Source organism: Haliotis cracherodii, unplaced genomic scaffold (genome assembly GCF_022045235.1).
Source record: "Haliotis cracherodii isolate W230 unplaced genomic scaffold, xgHalCrac1.p SCAF_2, whole genome shotgun sequence".
Lineage (NCBI taxonomy): Eukaryota > Metazoa > Mollusca > Gastropoda > Lepetellida > Haliotidae > Haliotis > Haliotis cracherodii.
In genome coordinates this window covers 4,316,632-4,338,353 of record NW_027266275.1, presented here as the reverse complement: position 1 = coordinate 4,338,353, position 21,722 = coordinate 4,316,632, and the positions used below count along the sequence as shown (strand labels likewise).

The 21,722-nt window shown below is 40.0% G+C and overlaps 1 protein-coding gene across 1 annotated transcript; it reads left to right on the top strand.

Moving 5' to 3' along the window:
• The first annotated feature begins 1,481 nt into the window (after nt 1-1,481).
• Nucleotides 1,482-12,576, top strand: LOC139469534 (programmed cell death protein 6-like). The gene is made up of 7 exons (XM_071251727.1): nt 1,482-1,607; nt 3,656-3,979; nt 4,989-5,116; nt 6,454-6,528; nt 7,374-7,448; nt 8,735-8,903; nt 11,363-12,576. The coding sequence occupies exons 1-7, from the start codon at nt 1,575-1,577 to the stop codon at nt 11,405-11,407; spliced, it is 849 nt and encodes a 282-aa protein (XP_071107828.1). The 5' UTR covers nt 1,482-1,574; the 3' UTR covers nt 11,408-12,576.
• The last annotated feature ends 9,146 nt before the right edge of the window (nt 12,577-21,722 follow it).

Sequence of the window (21,722 nt, the reverse complement as noted above, 5' to 3'; positions counted from 1 at the left end):
CAACAACACAGATCAATCCCTAGCAACGGCAACGAAAGCCCAACTTAATCTTCATTTATGTATTATTTAGATGCATCTTTAGTTGAATTTGGCGTCTAAGAATAGCGAAATTACGTTTCCAACTCAATCCCTTTGAAAACCCCACTTGGACTGAGTAGTTCCATCTGGTAGATGTAACGACAGTACTTAGAAATAGCCGCCACTAACTGTCACTTCGTAAATACTTACTGATAACACAAACGAAGCATCATCTTGAACCTACACGTGTGTCTACTTGTAGCCTTTTCCAAGCACAAGTAAGACTCAAATGTGTTGGTGATACCACATGCCAGTTACAGAGGATGAGAGGCCAAAGTGCTGTACCTTACTGAGCGTGACGCCAGTGTAAAGGGGCTGGATATGGGCCCAAACCTCTGCCAATATACAAGTAGTAATTCCTGTTGAATACAGTACACAACCACATCCTTGGATACACCATCCAATCAGGTGGGACGGTAATCAGTGCTTATAAAACACATTAGCCTGTGTTCAACGGCCGCCCCCTGTCAATTCAGAATGACTAGAAATATCAACACGATACAAACACCAGACTAAGTACAGTTAATACATTCACAAGCTAATACATTTCCAAAACGCTACTCTCAACAGAACATAGGTTTCTCATGGTCAGAATCTTACCCAAGATATGTTTCATTTACAAAACAACGGGGTGATATCATTCAACATTATACACAGGCATCTGTCGTGTGTGCACGTGGAACTTTATAACATGTCTGCCTTGTTGAAAATTCTGAAAATATCATTGTAGTGTTTTGTGAAAGAAAGAAAAGAGTACTTGTTTCCCTGTGCCGAACGCTCACCCCTATCCCTCAATCTTAGTTTTTTCATTCTCTCTATTATGTTTTAGTTCAGACTGACTAAGTTGCACAAAGTCTGTTTAACTCATGATTTCTCCATGATTTAATTTGATTCATGTTATTGTTTATCTGTTGATGTTTCATTTGTAATCCATGTGTCTTTTCTACAAAAAATATAAATTATTCTTTTATTTTAAAAAAAAGCGTCTTCTGGAAGTGTGATGTATGATATGTGAGTGCCGTAATATAGCTGATGTTCTCGTTGGGAAGTTTCTAACTGACCGATATCCTCTGAACCAGTCTTGGAAATGGACCTTGTTATATTGTTGTATTTTTGTTATCCGAATATTTTGTAGAATCTGTTAAACATCCCTATTGAAACTTTCCATTTTGGATTCTGTTTCATGAGAACTCGTCCAAGATTCCTTTTTCGTCCATATCCTTCAAATTAGCGTATTTCTGTAGGTAGTATTTTGAATATATTGTGTGTATGGAGTTACTGTTAGTGGTTTCATTGATTTTTATCCATTTGACTCTTATATGTCAATTATATGTGGAATGATGTAGCATGTTTAGTGGTATAGAAATTCAACTTCAAACGAGTTAGTTCCCCTTGTAATGGCGCTTGTCAGAGTCAAGTGACCTATGTGTTGCAACTAAAGCGAACGTGTTAGTCATTATCTAGCCAGTGTAACTTTGTTTGGACGGATAACAAGTATGTCTTGGGGAGGTCCACCGCAGCAGGGATATGTGAGTGCCGTAATATAGCTGATGTTCTCGTTGGGAAGTTTCTAACTGTCCGATATCCTCTGAACCAGTCTTGGAAGTGGACATTGTTTATTTGCCAGGAATTATTACTGTTTGTTTTCTTCTTATTGCTTTACTCAGTAAGGTGTATACTAAGGTGTAATTATCTGCCTCGTTAACGGATAATAATATTTTTACTTTTATTTTTACGAAAGAACTATTTTAAACGTAATCATGGTGACATGTCAGATAGGCTGATGACATTTATAACGAAAATGTCTTGGCGTATATCCTATGATTGGGACCTGATGATTTGAAACCAGATAGGGGAGTATAATGATTATTGAGTAAGACTGCATTTCAAAACGAATTAGACATGTGACGTCTTGCCAGATCACATGTTATGTCAGTGTTGGTCAGAACCTAGTAATTAGTACATGTATCAGAAGTTATCCTTCATTTGTAGCCCAGTAACAGCAACAGATTGACTTCTTAAACTAACTACAGTCATAATGAACTCAAAGGCACCACTGATTTTAGTTCAATATATCCATAGCTTGTTATAACAATACAAGCTTATATACAGCATATATACATAAAATGGCCAGGACCAAAAGCTATGTTTGGAGCACCTTTAGAATACAGTACCACAACTTCTCGTGAGGACTGTCTCTGCCATCGGTCACATGTCTCATAGGCAAGCACACAGTTTTTGAGAGAATCCGTCGGACGCGAACTCGCAATCTTCGGATTGTTAACCCGACAGCTAACTGACTGAGCTACGTCCACACTGTGAAACAAAGTGCAAATTTACCTAGTCATGTCTACGACGTTACAGAACTGAACGAAAAGGGTCGAATAGGTGACAAACCCTTACGAAGGTTACGGGTAGGCATGGTGTCTCGTGACTTTAGTCTATCAACACCACGAATGATCCAGATGCCATTTGGCACACTCTTCCCATTCCGTAATCTACAAGATACCGAGTGGCGAGGAATGATCCGATGTGGCACGAACTGAAAATGGCTCCAGGCGTCAGACGTCGAAATCGCGAGTACACATGAATGACATGTTATTTAATAATTCGTCGGGTGGATTTTGTGACAGAAAAGTGTGGTAGGGAACACTGTAAGGATGATGTGGATAATAGTAAGGAACGAGGGAGGCATGTGCATGGCTAGTGACGACACAACGGTGTGTTCGCTTTTGAATCAGTACTGAAAAAATGTAGACGGTGAAAGCAGCTTGTGTGAATGTTCCAGGACAGTTTCCAGTAGCCAAAGTATTCGACACAAAACCTTTTCATTCTTTTTACTCGATGTTTTTGTGTGAAGAATATTAGGAGCCGCTATAGAATCTATGATCGAAACTAAACGGGTAGATTTACCGAACCATAACGATCGTGAAGGGATGTTTGATCGTAAAGGGGATCCAAGGGCTAAGGACAGAATTCGGGTATTCTAATAGCCACTAAACGGGTACCTAACCCTAATGATTGAAAAGGGGTGACTCGTTTTATTACAATATAAATCTTGATAATCGATCAAATCACACGATTTTGATTGGACTATGCATAGACACATTAGTCCAGCCCAAATATTACTCCATAATTCCAGCCGAGTACGGCAAAGGTGGAAACTGGACTATAGTCAGTTAACTCCCTTGCCTCGGGAAGATGCAATTTAAGCAATAGGGATATGATGACATGCATCAATCAAGTTACGAGCCTAACCACCCCATCCCATTTGTCGGCTCTTACGACAAGCATAGTTGCCTGAATGGCAAGCATGGGTTGCTGAAGTCCTATTCTTTACCCAGAATTTCACGGGTCAGGTCAATTTATATATTCAGATCTCATTATGTTCATGGCCAGGAGGACAATTGATACATAGAAGGCTGTTTTTGCTTGGTTAGACTGACAAATATTATACAGTATGACATTATGTAATGAGTTTTAAGTATAGAGCAGTGTCTTTTGCATATATGTCTTTCAAACAGATGAATTTTTGTTTGAAGATTGAATATTGCATTATCTGTATATATACTTTAAGGGAGGCTATGGCACTGGGGCTGGATATTACCAGCAGCAACCTCAACAGAGTCCCCAGTATAGCCAGCCTGGACAGTACAATCAGGCTTATGGTCAACCCCCTCAGCAACAATATGGCCAACCCCCTCAGCAACAATATGGACAGCAACAACAGCAGTTTGACCAGCAGTATGGAGGAGGTTACCAACAAAGACCTGGTGGTGCTCCCCCATCGTATGGGGCCCCACAAGGTTATGGAGCCCCTCAGACAGCAGGCTATGGTCGGGGATATGGGGCACCTGCCCCACCCCCAGGAATAAGTCAAGAAATGTGGAGCTGGTTTCAGGTAGGTTGTTGTTTAAAAATCAATTTGAGGTTACTTTGTTCTGTATCAAGCTTTATGAGGTGATTATTCCACAATAAAAGTTTGTTCTTATCATTCAATCAGGTAATTATTAGTAACTTTAATGTGTTACCCATGTTCTGTGTAACCTGTCTGGAAACATGTAAGAAATAATATAACATACATACTCCTCACATGGGTACAATGTGTAAAGCCCATATCTGGTGTCCCCCGGAATATTGCTAAAAGTGGTGTAAAACCATACTCACTCACTCTTTGCAATGCATCAAACTGATTTAGGCAACGTACTCAGGATTTGGGTCACCATACCTGACAGTGCGGAATGTTGCTCATAATATTAATCGCTTGTTTGTGTGACCAGGATTCGATTGCTTTCAAGCGTCTTTGCTATGGCTGGAATTATTGCTGGCTGTAGTATTACAACAACAACAAAAGATATGTCCACTTATCCATAATGATGTAATAACCAATGAGTGAGTCAGTCAGTTGGACTGTTTAACCGCTTTTAGCAATATTCCCCTAATATCATGGCGGCGGACACCTGTAATCTAACTAGTGATGGATGTCAGTTGGTGTTCAGTACTTTTTACACTGTCTGTAGACTGTAATCTAACCAGTGATGGATGTAAGATGATTTGAGCGCTTGTTACAATCCCTGTAGACTGTAATCTAACCAGTGATGGATGTAAGATGATTTGAGCGCTTGTTACAGTCCCTGTAGACTGTAATCTAACCAGTGATGGATGTAAGATGATTTGAGCACTTGCTACAGTCCCTGTAGACTGTATTCTAACCAGTGATGGATGTAAGATGATTTCAGCTCTTGTTACAGTCCCTGTAGTCTGTAATCTAACCGGTGATGGATGTAAGATGATTTGAGCACTTGTTACAATCCCTGTAGACTGTAATCTAACCAGTGATGGATGTAAGATGATTTGAGCACTTGTTACAATCCTTGTAGACTGCATTGCTCATGACTTTGTTTCACCAGGCAGTGGACCAGGACCGATCGGGCACCATCAACTCAAAGGAACTTCAACAGGCACTGATGAATGGAAACTGGTCCCCCTTCAACACTGAGACCTGTAGACTCATGATAGGGATGTTTGACAAAGACAGGTACTACCGGGCATGGGGGCACACACGACTGCATGCCTGACCCTGAGTCATGCCAGGATCTGCTAATATTTGTGTTAGATTGGAATAATGCCCAGAGATGACACAAGGATGACTTCAGTCAAAGTTGTTTATTCGATTATATTCGATAACGGACATGTATGTGCACACACCTTCAGCCGTAAAAGGCAACTATGCTTGTTGTAAGAGGCGACTAACAGGATAGGGTGGTCAGGTTCGCTGAATTGGTCGATGCTTGTCATCGATTCCCATGATGTCAATTACTGGATTGTCTGGTCCAGACTCAGTTATTGCTGGATTATTGCTTCGTCCAGCGTTAAACAACAGACAAACAAATATGCACACACAGCAGCACTCTGAACCAGACTTACATCTTACGGTCATTCCCCAGCAACCTGCCCCTGTTGTGTCACATATATACCAACACATTGAACATTACTTACCTGTCTCAAGTTACCCAAGCAAACTCTAGCACTTGCTGGGCATTGAGATCTTGAAATGGAGTCTCACTCTCACGAGGCCTCGTTATATATATTAACTAATAACTTTTATCATTCAACAGTTGGTTCAAATCCTGACTTAGCCCTAATTAGGATAATTAGGATAATGTTTGTATACATGTGCTCATTTGTTTCACCAATAACATAAAAGTCTTTGTCTTGCATTACTTTGGACTTGCCATGATCATTTGGGGATGGAACTGAAATACTGTTTTGAGTGGTCATTGACTTGAGCCCCTCACTCTACACTTGGAAGTGCAGTCAATAGTCTATGAATCACTGATACAAGAAATGATTTACTGTGGATTAGCTCACCTGACCCAAATTGGTGTTATTAATGTCCCACTTCTGAAATAACCAACGACTAATTGTATGGCTTTGTAGAGGAAACCTGTATTTCACTGATAGCAGGACCAATAAAGAGGTATAACATGCATAATTTTATAATATTACATTGAATGCATCTCATAATACAATGTTAAAATACCTCTGAATGTAAGAAAATAAGAATTTAATTTTATTTCCAATTTTTATTATTATTATGACATTTGTATGAAGGGGCACTTAGTTTTGAATCCTAGATGAATCCCTCATCACACAATTCTAGTCATGGAACCAACTTCAAAGTCTAGGCTGTGACTGAACATGATAAGAATTGTGGAGAATAGTCCCCACTTTAACACACCTACAACCTGTGTTACGCCACCCAGGTGTCTCTCCGTCATTAATACAGGTGAAATGTCTCTATGGCTGAACTCACTCAAAATGTGCTGTGTAGGATGACACCCACACTCACACACATGTTCACTTCTGTTTCAGGAGTGGCACAATAGATGTGGGGGAATTTTCAGCCTTGTGGAAATATATTCAAGATTGGAAGAACTGTTTTGATGGGTATATATTTTTTGTTGTTGTGTTCAGTTCTGAAAAAACTTGTCATGAATGATAATGATCTAGTACATTCCTGTTATTACCTGTGATCCCCACATACACTGCTCTGATTGACCAATGATATGTTGTGTATGTGATCGACCAATGATATGTTGTGTATGTGATCGACCAATGACATGTTGTGTATGTGATCGACCAATGATATGTTGTGTATGTGATTGACCAATGATATGTTGAGTATGTGATCGACCAATGATATGTTGTGTATGTGATCAACCAATGATATGTTGTGTATGTGATCAACCAATGACATGTTGTGTATGTGATCGACCAATGACATGTTGTGTATGTAATTGACCAATGGAGTTATGAGCTTTGTGTATCCACTACTGATCTCTTTTGTGGCTTTTGATTCTGAAGGTTTGTAGAGCTGTAAAATTACAATGTCTCATCTCACATTTCGACAGTAATGTTGTGATAGATAAATTTTTAAGCCTAATAATCATGACAAATAAGACTCATTTATATTAACCATGAAAGACGTAACTCTTCCACATACCATAAAAAAAGCCAATTGTCCCAAACACAAGTCTCGAAAAAACAGATCTGGTTAGTTTATAATCTAACGAAAATGATGCCAAGAGACTACAAGACTCAGACGTTTTTGGCACAGATTGAGATAACCACATTGGACAAAAGTCTTGTGGAGACACAAAGCATTGCTATGCATGGATACCCTGGTGAAGTGTTCCAGCCCTTGAGGCTTGTAACTGCCCTTGTGACAGGGTGGCTCTAACTGCAGTAGCTGGTGACCTCTTTACACTAATTGTGAAACCCTTTCTTTTCAGCTTTGACACCGACCGTTCTGGAAACATCGATGCCCAGGAGTTGAGCAATGCATTCCGCACATTTGGTTATAATTTGTGAGTATTTCCTTATGTCATCATGAGTACATTTATGTATCCCAATTCTGGTTAGGGTCATATTTTCAGTGTACAGAAAGGGACCAAGTTTGGGGGGGTTTAACACTGCACTCAGCAATAGTCCAGATATGATGGTGGTCTGTCTGACCAGACAATGCAGTGATTGATCTTATAAACATCAATCCATGCCATAACCAAGTCAATGAGCCTGATGACCTGATCCATTTAGTCTCAAACATAGATTGCAGGGGACCTATACTCTACCTGGATGCCTCATGGTTGAGGTACTTGGGGTACATAGCTGTAGTGCCCTGTGTGACCATGACTCTGTCAACTTTAAGAGTGGCTACTGCATATCTTCAGTTCTCTCTGTCAGGCCATCTTCCTAGGCAAGGGCGTTAACTGATTATAAAAGTCCAGTTTACACCCTTGCCGAACTAGGCTGGAATTTCCAGGCTCTATTGCAGTGCCACCAGTTGCTATTACGAGTTGTATCCCTTCTATGTCCCTTCTATTGACCAATAAGATTCCAATGCTCATGTCGCTTGCATTTGCTTCAAACAAATTGGCGGCGCCCAGTGAAGACGATCTGATTGATAAGCAACATCTATATAAAGCAGGTCTTACCCTGTGAAGTGCATCAAATCACTTGCGCACCTTTATCAAAAACATGAATGATTTGCAAAATATCTGTCGATGCCCAGTTGACGGTACACATGCTTTACAAATCCTGCAGTCGACAGACATCTGCATGCTAAAACACATGTTGTTTACGAACCGGATGTCTAGTTTGTTACGCGATTTTGATTGCACTATGCATGGACTCGTTAGTCCAGCCAAACTGTAACTCCGGAATTCCAGCCTAGTTCGGCAAGAGTGGACACTGGACTTTTATGGTCAGTTATCTCCCTTGCTTCAGGAAGATGTGTCAGGATGTGTCATGTGTGAAGCCTGGAGACATTGTTGTAACTTCCTGTAGCTTAACCAAACTGAAAATCAAGGGCAGTAATTTTAGTGAAGGTTTTCCCGAAATGCAAGCCCTGGAGATATGGGGGCTGAAAAAATCGGGTGTTCTTTAACTTGTCTTGAGTTGTCAAAATAGGGTTTAAAAGCGATGAGCTTTTTTTGGTTTAGCTGATGAGCTTCATCACAGTAAGAGGCCAACAACACTTATGCTGATGGTCGCCTGTTAAATGGCTTCATGTCGGATTGTCTTGATTCCCAAGGTGATTCTAGATATGTGGAACACTTCTAGTTTTTATTGATGTATTTTTTTGCTGTTTCAGGTCCCCAAGTTTCTGTGATATGGTTATTCGTGTTTTTGACAGAAGAGGAATTCGGAGCATAAACTTTGATGATTTCATTCAAACGTGTGTGATGTTGAAAACATTGACAGATAAGTTCAGAGTGAAGGATACACAACAGCAAGGAATTATCAACATCAATTACGAAGAAGTAAGTACCGTACCTCCTTGTTGCTGTCAGGTTCATTGTCATCATAAAGATGGCGCCACAGCTCGTATGCTGGTCTTACAGTTATGCACTTGACGGATCATTATCAGGGCTGGCTAAAAAGATCGATAATCGGTATCATCATTCATGGGAAGAAATATTAATGATTATCGATATGAAATTGTTGTCATCGATAATAAGTTACATAAATATTGTGATGACATAAAGTTTCGATTTACCAAAACAGACTTGTTATTGTCAATAATGTCAATTGTCAAATTGCAACCGTTTTTGTAATATATCAAATGTCCACAACGTAATCGATGCATAAATGTGTCACTGCTCACCAGTGGCATGAAACATGTTGATTTCTTTTGGGACTTTCTTGCATATTGCTTCAAGTTACTTCTCCGGTATTTATTGATAATTGACTGATGTTTCGTTGGCTATTGTCTATCTCTATAATCTATATTGATAGCCAGCCCTAATTGTAGTGCAATTAAGGTGTTAGATTAAGCCACAGACTTACATGCCTTGATTCTGCCTGACATATTTGGGCAGGGCTGCATGTTTGAGGGTCTATTAGTTGATGTATAACTACATGCATTACCACTTCTGGTTTACGGCGTGTACCACATTTCGATATAGACCCGTACACCCTTATGAAGCTGGACTGACTACAACCTAGTATGATGATAGGTTGTGATAAACAGCGGATTAACATTGACAACAACAGGTGATAGAGTGGCAAGTGGCATACAGATAATTAGCTGAAGCCTGATGTACTATAAAAATGTTTGAAGGGGTTGTGTTGGTGAGCATGGAAATATTTGCATGAATGACTGGAATTTTAAGTTTCCCCATTCCTCAGTGAGTTAATTGCCCGATCATAGCCTGACACATGTTATGAGGCTATATGTCACAGGGGGACGAGGCTTAGTTAGTGTGTAGTCCAAGCAGTGTACACACAGCTGGGATAGAGGCCTTTCAGCCCACGTTCAGGTTATATGGTGATATACCACAATTTCTTATCAAAGTAATATTCAATACAACTTCATTTACAACTTACATCTCAAATTCAGATGGAGCTTGAGACATTTAAATGAAGAAAATATCACAAAATGATAATAAAATGAATTATTCTGGTTTGTCTGTTGTTAGTGGCTACTGTAGTACAGACAGGATGCTATTTCAAACACTGGGTACTTTGTGACAGTAACGCTGCCTGGGTGTGTTGTTTGTTTGTTGTCTAACACCCTCAGCAATATTCCATCGGGTGTCAGGCTCACTGACTTGGTTGATGCATGTCATCATATCCCAATTGCGTAGATCGATGCTCATGATGTCAATCACTGGATTGTCTAGTCCAGACTTGATTATTTATAGACTGCCATCATGGAATATTGCTGAGTGCGGCATTAAACAACAAATAAACAAACAACAAACAAACAAACTAATGGGGCACAGGTGACGCAGTTGTCTAAGCCACCTCAGTTCCCTGTGTGGAGTTGCAACCCTGAGTTCTCCCCAGAGTGACATCACATAGCCGTACCTCCCCAAAATGTGTGAAATTCTACGAGCCCTTAGTTTACCTTAACATTAACAAGTTTGTGTGGGCTAGCCAGCTAGTGCTTGGTCCTATCCCTGTCTAAGCTGTCACACAGTCATGTACTGGATGCACAGTTTGGTGTGTTCCACTGTTTATGTTCAATCTGTGACATTTGCCTCACAGTTCTACTATATGTACTTGTATAACTATGTAGCTTGTTCTTGTTGAGGTATTGTTGAAGCAACATGACATTTTGACTTGCTCACCACGCACGCAGAACCCAACTTCCTTCTCTATCACCGACTCATTCACTCATGTTGATAATCTGACTCATTCACTCACGTTGATTATCCGACTCATTCATTCATGTTGATAATCCGACTCATTCACTGACGTTGATAATCCGACTCATTCACTCATGTTGATTATCCGACTCATTCACTGACGTTGATAATCCAACTCATTCACTCATGTTGATAATCCGACTCATTCACTCATGTTGATAATCCGACTCATTCACTCACGTTGATAATCCGACTCATTCACTCACGTTGATAATCAGACTCATTCACTCATGTTGATAATCCGACTCATTCACTCACGTTGATAATCCGACTCATTCACTCACGTTGATAATCCGACTCATTCACTCATATTGATAATCCGACTCATTCACTCATATTGATAATCCGACTCATTCACTCATGTTGATAATCCGACTCATTCACTCACGTTGATAATCCGACTCATTCACTCACGTTGATAATCTGACTCATTCACTCACGTTGATAATCCGACTCATTCACTCACGTTGATAATCCAACTCATTCACTCACGTTGATAATCCAACTCATTCACTCACGTTGATAATCTGACTCATTCACTCATGTTGATAATTCTTATTTATTTTCAGTTCTTGGAAATGGTGCTGGACAACACACTGTTAAGACTGAATTAATCCAAACAAGTCTGTGAATTGCTCAACCTGCACAAGATGTCCCTGTCCAACAAGAAGTCCTCCATCCGCGTCAAAGATGGACAAATGTTCTCACCATGGCTACCATTGCTCATCCTCAATGAAGTAGACAAGTCCTATTTGCAACAAAGCTCAACAGGACACATATCAGCAGCCATGTTGTCCGAATCTTTTTCAAGATCCAGCAACGTGCTGCATATTTTTGTAAGAATTCCATCACGACATGCTGTTTCAAATGTAGTGCTTTGGAGCAGTTCAGTTAGCTGTACTAGAGCCTGTGAATGAATCCCTACACTACATGCTGTAAATGAAGACTTTGTTTGATGTACCAATGGAGAAAATGGGTTAGGGAGAAAATTGTTGTAGATTCGATGGGGCAACACGTGATTAGCTGTTGTCTCATCTTCATAATGATTGTTGGGTTACACAGATTTGTTAATACCCTGTGTGGAAGCGGGTTCTGGTACATGTCTTTTGTAAATGAGAGTACCTTACACTCGGAACTGGACTAACGAGTGTCACGGACCTGTCTCGAATAACCTTTCACAAATGACCTATGGTAAACTACTCAAAAGAAATTAAACATACCCGATTCTTTCATATTACTGTCGTTAATCAGTCACTCTCTGACTTCTTTCGAGAAGTATCTAATGTTTCTCATTATAAACACAGGTATCAATGATTTACAATACAACATTTGTGACGACCTCAGGACAGGAAGAATTGAAGATTTGGCTAATTGTTGAAAAATGTTAACATTGACACATGGTTAAGAGGTGTGTGATCTCCAGCCTTAGAGTTTGCAGATACCCTCTTCAATTCTTGTTATATGTGAGTGTTGAGAAATACATCAAGATGTCTGTTCCTCGTGAAACAGATAACTGTATATTTTTTGTACCAATATGTACTAAAACTGTAAAACCATAATTTCTTTTAGTTTTTTTTAAAAGATATTTCATCTTGTTTATATAGCAGTAAGAACAGGTACAATGCATGCAAAATAATCTTATTGACATAACAATTTGGCTTCTTTTGTTTATACTCAGTTTGGTATCAGTACAAATATAACAAATTTTAAAATATCTTTAGGAAGAGATCTTATATAGGTAGTGTCGATCAATTTGAATTTTGAATAAATGAAATTAAAGAGTCATGCTGTTATGAGTGTTTATTGGAAAGACAAGTAAAGGAGTTACTTCCCTTTTAACAATCTTATGTTACCACTGAAATTTGTGAACAGATGAGTTAAATTGCATGTTGTAAAAAATTCATTCATTCCACGTTTGTGTAATTTGGTGATTGTGGATCAGTAAACAAAGTGATAATTAAAAGGAACTTTGTCAGTATCCAACAGAGGATGTTGGCAGTCCTATGTTTATAATCCCTGCACACAGTCTTGCAAGGCTCAACACTAAAGCAGCTAGTGTGTCACACTGTGACAATTTGTGGCCATTCTACCATTACAATGTTTCATCTATCATGACCCGTGAAGATCCGGGGTAGAAAATATCTGCACCAAACCATGCTTGCCGTAAAAGGCAACTATGCTTGTAAGAGGTGTCTAAAGAGATTGGCTGGTAAGGCTTGCTGACTTGTTTGATGCATGTCTTCTCATCTCAGTTGCGTGGATTGATGCTCATGATGTCAATCACTGGATTGTCTGGTCCAGACTCGATTATTTACAGACCACCATCATTTAGCTGGAATATTTTGGCATTAAACAAACAAACAAACAAACAAACATGATAGGGGCTTTGGAGTCCCATTAGTTTGGGTGCAGCAATTTGATGTACAGAGTTACTTCCCTTAGGCCTGCCAAAAACCTATGATCACCGGTCCGAATCACAGAATTGCCCAAATATGTTTCTAGGTTTGCCAGCAATATACCCATGCATGGGGTCGTCGCCAAAGTAGTAAACATCTGAGACCTACATCACTTCAGTCTGTCCCCTGACAACAAGCCAAGATGCTGCATTTTGACTGAACTACTGTTGGAAGCAGCTTTCAACCAAATTACTCACTCATCTGTAATGAGGTATTCTACTTGTGAGAGATCTTTGTCTGGAAATATTAGAATTGTTGTAATAACGTGATTTAATCTTGTGATTTTTTTTACTATAACTTTTTCATATTGTCTGTGTATGCAGAGTGACTGTAAATACTGTATTATGTCAAATCAACCGTTTGGGTCACTTGTATTTGGTGAATTCATCAGGGATGGTATATTGAATTTATCACACACTCTGTTGTACCAAAGACGCGTAAGGTTCTCAGCTAATTCTGTAGTTCACCTGTGGGCTTTACTTTCATCTTGCTTGTTGTACATTAATTGTATTTTAATGAAATATCTACACTCCAAATATATGTGTTTGTATGTGCTTGGTTTTGTGTTGTTTTGCTTAAACCTATGTTGTAGTTCTGTTATTTCTGTCTGCTGTTGGTTTGGCTACTTTGTATTTGTAACAAACAAGCGCCCGCTAAGGTGTCAGTAGCCTTTATATATACTTTGTAGAAAGTGTTCCCGATCAGTCTGCAGTATGCTTGTCTAAGGATGACATTACGGGACTATTTTATGCATTGGTTGTGTTTTGATTGTTTATGATGCAAGATAAGTTGTGTAACACAAATGTATGAAAGGATATTCTTCTTTTCCAGTTTGCCATTATTCCACAAGAAATGAGAATATGTGTTTTAATAAGTGAGCCAAGTTGACAAAGGCATTGTCAACAATTGTTCAAGAAATATTGTTGTAAACTTTATCACCAAGTTGATGTGTTGGAGTGGAGTCAATTTGGGCTTGTAAATAAAGGAATTGAACCTACTAGGCGGTACTGAGCATCCTGCTCCAGCAAGCACCTCTGACCAACTGCTGGACCAATGTGTCACTATTCTTTTTAAGTCCCCCTACTTAAGCCCAAAATTTAACTGACAGTCCTTGTTATTTTGTGTACAGTATATTTTCTTTATCTGCAACAGCATCACAGAAAGGGTATATAACTGCCTTGTAGGTATTATCAAATACACTGTTTCATCCCCGTTTGAAATACATTTCTTCACTACGGCCTGATCCCTGAAAACAAATTAACTTGTTGTGTATAGTTGTAATATGCACAATTTTCAATTTCCATTCAATTTTCCAAGCAACCAGGGTGCATTTAATGGCAAATACGATAGTTGTTTTTTTTGGTGATTAAATCATGTCATCTTGGTTTTTTTCCCTCAGAGTAATCACTTCTTTCAGTCACAGTCACAGTCTCAGTCACATTAATTTAGATTTGATTGTCCGCACTAATCTACTCATCCATTCATCCAGGGGAATTGTGAAACTGAACTATTTGAAAAAACGTAACTCGAAAGTACCAATTCATTCACTTGTTCTTACAGGTTACAAAAATCAACAAACCAATACTGTTACTTAATTTTTGTGTCTTCGCCTTCGTCATTAGATTTCCTTAAAAAACTAAACTAGTTTCAGTTACAGGTAAGGCTATTGACTGAGCCATTCATGTAACGCCATGCAATTTGCTGTGAAGAGTTGCAGCCCCTAGGTTTGCCAGGATCAGATGATTGTGGGTTTTGAATGCCAGAATAGACCAGGGCATCCTGCAAAGTGATCGTAGCATAACGACAGTCGTAAGTCTATGTTTAAGTATGGCGGTTATGATCACCTTAGCACTACAATAGCTTTGTGGAACGGTCCCCTGGGGTTACGACAAGTAGGAAACTCCTGTTACAGGGCATGGCTCTACTTAACTCATGCTTGGGTTGGCCTGTCTGTTGGTGAAGTGTGAAAACAGGTTAATAATAATGGGGATAGTAAGACTAGTTGGTTGAAGAGTTGAAGCCTTGTTCCACAAAGCGATCCTAATGCTATGAACATTATAAGTCAGTATCAAATTATGTGAGTTACGTCCATCCTAGCACTGGGGCCTCTGTATGGAGCAAGACCCAGGGCCTTATTCCATAAAGTGATCTTAGTGCAAAGATGGTCATAACTCACATACTTTAACATAGGCTTATGCTAGTCATAGCCCTAGGATCTTTTTGCAACAGTTGCAGTTTATGCACTGTACAGTAGAAGAGGTTACTAGATATTTGTTTTCTAAAATCATTCCTAAACTTCTTCTCTTTAGATTTTAAGTGTAGCAGCATTTTATCCCACTTTGTAGTTGTAGAGATTCCCTCTGAAGTAAATGTGATACACAGTAATGTTCTTGTCCACCGTTATCCTAACCAGTGTTGTCATGTTCTCTACTCGCTGGATTGTGTTCTTTTTCCGATCTTCCAAGTCATCATGTTCAGACAAGCAAGTCTCATCCTGCTTGTTACACTGCCCAGAGAGCTTGATAATCTTCAGCCACTACCCTCCCATGTTGTTTGAACCCAGACATACAGCATAGACCTAGCTGTGTTTTCTTATTTGGGTTTTACTAGCAAGTGTAACAATGTTCTAGATGAGATATATTGTTTGAATTATTATTTCTTAATAACCTACAGTACAGAGTACCTGGTTAACACACCTGTAACAGCAAACAGTCAGAGGTCTGATATAATAAAGCTACAAGGATGCCAGTTTGTTTTGTACAGAAAAACTATTCTATTAGTCAATGGTAGTTGGTAGAAGTGGGATAGTAGCCAAGGGAGGGTAGACAGGTAGACTGGAGCAGTCTCTATTGTATTTAACAAAATTGAAAGGATGTTCGGTGGTAATTCAGACAATGAAACAAACTGCAAACAACTTTTGAAATCTTGTTTCAAAAAGTTCTAAATATTTCCCTTGGTTTTAGATGCAGTCAGAAAAACACATCATTGTTGAAAAATGAAATATGACTAAGATTTTGTAAAGGGTTTTATTTTTGAAACGGAGACTGCTTCTAGTCCAGTAGACAGGTAGACTTGCTTGGAGACCAGTCCTCTGTTGGGGCATCTCACAGGTATGTTTGTTGTTAATTAGATCATTACATCTTTATCTATATCACATACATGGAAGTGTTCTTGTTTTCGTTTGGGTTTTTTACAAATTGATTTGTGATCATGTATAAATAAATGCTCACCATGTTCTCATTATATTGAGATTAAACAGATTATTTCCTATCACGTTTGTCGATATATGCAATTTATTGATAGTTTTGTTGCTCCAATTTTATGACACAAGGTCTTACAACAGAGTTGTCCTGCATGGTACTATGCAGAGTGGTGTTCCCTTATCTTACCAGGATCCGCTGATTGTAGGTTCAAATCACAACATGCGTTGGTATTATAATATTGCACAAAAACATGCATACACTGGCGTAGTGACTAATGCGCACGTAAAATCTACAATTTAGGTCTTGTTATTTGTTAGCTGTTAAGCTTTAAATGCAGAACACTTGAAATGGGGCGGGCGGGTAGCCTAGTGGGTAAAGCGTTCGCTCGTCACGCCGAAGACCCGGGTTCGATTCCCCACATGGGTACAATGTGTGAAGCCCATTTCTGGTGTCCCCCGCCGTGATAAAGCGGCGTAAAACCATACTCACTTACTCCTACAATAGTTTACTCTAAAGGAGGAGGACGCGGTCGGTACTCACACTGTCAGTCATCAGATTGTCGGCTTCCTGCTCCCACCCCACTGTACTGAAGGTTCACTGGAATCTGCCGTTATAATGTTTTGGTATGTCTTCCATATAGGGTTTAATTTAACTCAACCATTTAATCTGCACGCTTCGTGTTTTCAAACCATTGCCAACGGGATATTCTACGGGACCTCAAAGAGTAAGACCCGAAAAAGACGAGGATTCCAGATTTTCAGGTAAAGTCGCCTTCTAATATTCAGATTTTTAAAAAGCAATCACGACAAGGTTCTTTTACACAAAGCGAAAAAAAGTTATACGACTTTTATACCTTAAGATAGGATTACCCATAGAACTGTACTATTAGATCGGGGTTGTCTTTCGGCAGGACGACCGCGTTCGTGGTCAAGTGGTAGAGCGTCTGCCCCGAGAGCGGAAGGTCGAGGTTTCGATCCCTGGCCGCGTCATACAAAAGACGTTAAAATATGGTACTTGTTACCTTGCCTGGCGCTCGGCATTAGGGGCTAAAACAGTCAGTATACTGTGTAAGTGGGGTATTCATCTCTGTGGGCTAGCACTATAAAATCGGCATCAGTCCCCACTAGTACAAGCCGCGCGCACGCACGCACGCACGCACGCACACACACACACTCACACACACGAGTAAGCACGTCCCTAAATAAGTGTAATAACCTTGAACGCGACGTTAAACCCCATTTAACCTCACCTTTCGACAAGACCCAGGGCATGAAGAAATATCTATTATGAATATCTAGTTCTAGATGACGGTTAATGCAGTTTAAGACCTTGACCCTTAAAGATGTTTGAGTAAGATTCACAATAAGCAAGGAAAGTATGTCGTTTTTTTAAAAAAAGACGAAGTTTCTATGACGCTATTAACAAACGGCGCGAAGGACACATTTAATCGATCCTTGCTCAAACGTTTAGTTTAAGCACAGACACAGTGACATTTACACTGAAACAAGACAACAGATCTCCCCGCGAGTCAGTTTAATACATATTGTACACAAACGTGTGAAACACTATAGAATCTAGACGAGAAACCTCGCACTCACAGATGGTATTTGGTATAGGCCTAAGCAGCATGTGAATCAAACATGGAAATATACGAGGAGTGAGACCTAAAATAACACGAGGGGCCTAAATGCGTTCATGACGCTGATAAACGACTGTCAATAAACCCGCAAAGAAGCTTTGATTTCTTGCATGGTGAGTTGTCTGAAAAGCAAACTAACACGTCAATGGGTTTAAAGGAGACGATGTCAGACCATGTTTAAAATGTTCTTGTATTTTCAACGTATTTCATTTTAACCACCATCAATGCTTCCGGTAAAGTCGGCTCATTACACTAAAGGCCTGGGTTCGACTCCCAACATGAATGATGTTTGATGGTGATTGTTGGTGTCATTCCCCATGGGGCGATGGGGTCGCCTAGTGGTTAAAGTGTTCGCTCGGCACACCGAAGATCAAGGTTCGATTCCCCACATGGGTATAATGTGTGAAGTCCATTTTTAGTGGCCCCCGTCGTGATATTGCTAGAATTTTACTCGTACCGGCGTAAAACAATACTCACTCATTCCTCGTGGTTTGACTTGGGCAATGCTGAAAGCGAGGTAGAAACACTCACCCTATCTCCCAAACCTTTATAATATATGTCTCGTGAACTGTACTCTTGTCACTATATACAGCTAAAAGGAAGTTAAAGACCACCGATTCTTTATATTACTATAACTAATCTGCCATGGCATGACATATTAACTATAGTAATATGCAAGAATCGGGTGGTCCTCTACTTCTTTTCAGTAGTATGTGTTTGTAAATGAGGTGATGCTTCTTATGACTTTTCTATGTGAATGACTACTAAAGTTATGGTTATTGTTGAAAGTAATATCTTGCGCAAGGAGAAATGTGTACACCTGCACTAGAAGGATTCATGCACCATATACAATGTCGCGTCTTCGATTATAGGGCAAGCGAAGCCTAGGCCCTTTTTCACAAAGCGATGGCAGGGCTCTGACTGAAGCGGTCTTGTGATCATTAGCTCGGGTGACAACTTTCAAGGTTGCCATTCTATTCACCTGGGCCACACAGAAACACTCAAACACATCTGAGGAAAACAAATACTGGTGTTAATTGATTAATGCATCTCCTTATCGTCAACACATTATTTGCTACAAGGTCCTTGAGAGATCGGCTAGCCAAATGGTTGGTGTGCTCGCTCGACACGATGGTCACTTGGGTTCGACCCCCGTGTGAGTACAACACGGATCCACAATGATACGGCTTAGCTTGAAGTGGTGCATGTGTGTGTACGTGTGTATGTGATGGTGCGTTCGTGCGTGTGGGTCATCTATAAACTCAATCATTCTTTTAATTGATGACGTAGTTTCTAGCTTAAAGTGATTGGTTAGGTCACACTTTCATTTATTAGCATTTCTACAATGTGTAAACGACTTCTTGTAACAAACAAAACTTCACATTTCGTGAAATAATGTTAACCACGTTTATGATCTGTAGATAAGAGAGTTGGGTTAGTACGACACCAAGAAAGTTAATGATAACTGCTTTTCCTACACCGCCTCAGCGTTCAAGCAAGTACCCTGACATCGGTGATTTACACGGCTTGATGAGGCTATTGTTCAGCTAGTACGTTTAGGGTGGAATAGGCATGCGTGAGTATTACTCATTGAAAGAAGGGCTTGATATACCCAGCGACATGCTGACAGTGCAGGTGAATTTAATGATGGTGTTTGTGATCGCAAGGCCACAACAAAGTAATCATCTGTTTTGAAATTTTCTTTTTTTTGAAAACAGGCCATGTAACAGATTAACTATAGTAATATGAAAGAAACGGATGGAATCTTTTGAGTAGAATATATGGTAAACTGACATGCTTGAAGGGCGTTTCTCCTAGGAATGAGCTAGTAGGATTTAACGTCGCTTTGAACAATATTCCAATATTTCACGGCGTGTCAGCTTACTGTGGGAGGAAAGCCCGAAGTGATGCAGGTCTCAGACGTTTACCACCTTGGTGAAACCCACGAGCACGGGTATGGTGCTGACAACCTAGAAACATAATCGGGGCGAACCGGGATTCGAACCCATGATCATAGATTTCTGGAGTGCCCAAGGGACGTAACTTTGCACAGCGAATTTCGGCGTTTCGGAAACTGTGCCACCCGCGCCCCTACCATTTGGAAGACAATATTAATAGGTAGTGACATGCGTGGTGTGGGAGTGAGCTGGGTCTGTGTGCTGTACTCCATGGACAGTGAATACATCTGTGTTTACTGTACTCCATGGACAGTGAATACATCTGTGTGTACTGTACTCCATGGACAGTCAATACATATGTGTGTACTTTACTCCATGGACAGTTAATACATCTGTGTACTGTACTCCATGGACAGTCAATACATCTGTGTACTGTACTTCATGGACAGTCAATACATCTGTGTACTGTACTCCATGGACAGTCAATACATCTGTGTGTACTGTACTCCATGGACAGTCAATACATCTGTGTACTGTACTCCATGGACAGTCAATACATCTACATGTACTGTACTCCATGGACAGTCAATACATATGTATGTACTTTACTCCATGGACAGTCAATACATCTGTGTACTTTACTCCATGGACAGTCAATACATATGTATGTACTTTACTCCATGGACAGTCAATACATATGTATGTACTTTACTCCATGGACAGTCAATACATCTGTACGTACTGTACTCCATGGACAGTCAATACATCTGTATGTACTGTACTCCATGGACAGTCAATACATCTGTATGTACTGTACTCCATGGACAGTCAATACATCTGTATGTACTGTACTCCATGGACAGTCAATACATCTATATGTACTGTACTCCATGGACAGTCAATGCATCTGTATTTACTATTGATGTGCACTGTGTTCATGGACGTGTGCTGCGCTGCCCGTGTGGTCATACCGTGACTGGCGTCATTAGGTGGGCTGTGTAATCGATACGTTTGTTGCTTGTTTTGATCATTGCTTTACTTGATAATTAGAAACTCTCTGTAGAAATGTCTTCAAACAATATCCTGACAGATGATTTATCCCGTCCATGACTTCAGTCGGTCCAATAAATTACCTTCATAATTTTTTTCGTTTATATTCTGTTAATATATTCCACCGCTTTCGTCATACCAGGTATGGAAGTCCTTACCCTTATAATACATATCAGATTGAAGGTATTCGCCATTGTGGTGTATTGGATGTACACTGTTCAACCAACAAAGGAAAGCGTTTGTTTGTTTTCTCCACGCAGAGAGGCTAGGTCGTATTACCTCTAATTACTGCCCACACAGCAGCTGCAGCCACGGACCGGTCGATATATCGGCTTGTGTAAGCAGGCTGGACGTATCGGTGATGGACACGGCATGAACTGATACAGGCTATATACAGCAGGGTTGGGTGAATATTGAAACTAGGGTAAAGCTGTCAGCCTGGGACAGTCACGGGGATTACATGCACACGTGCGACGTGGTACTTCATCGAGGCCTGTCATGCACACCTGCATATATACCGTTCTGAGGTGACCTGTACTGGGATGGCCTCACATCTTTGTTCAGCGGTAACGAGAACTACGATCGGATTTTAATGAGATCAGCAAATAGCTCGTATTAAGACATTCTGTCATACACACCTGCATATATCTTGTATTCAGACTCGCTACCATACACACACGTTT

Excerpts from the sequence above, each read along its gene's own strand:
- LOC139469534 (XM_071251727.1), top strand. The coding sequence starts at position 1,575 with ATGTCTTGGGGAGGTCCACCGCAGCAGGGATAT. Across the intron at positions 5,117-6,453 it reads GGGATGTTTGACAAAGACAG|GAGTGGCACAATAGATGTGG; the intron begins GTACTACCGGGC and ends CTTCTGTTTCAG. Across the intron at positions 6,529-7,373 it reads TGGAAGAACTGTTTTGATGG|CTTTGACACCGACCGTTCTG; the intron begins GTATATATTTTT and ends CTTTCTTTTCAG.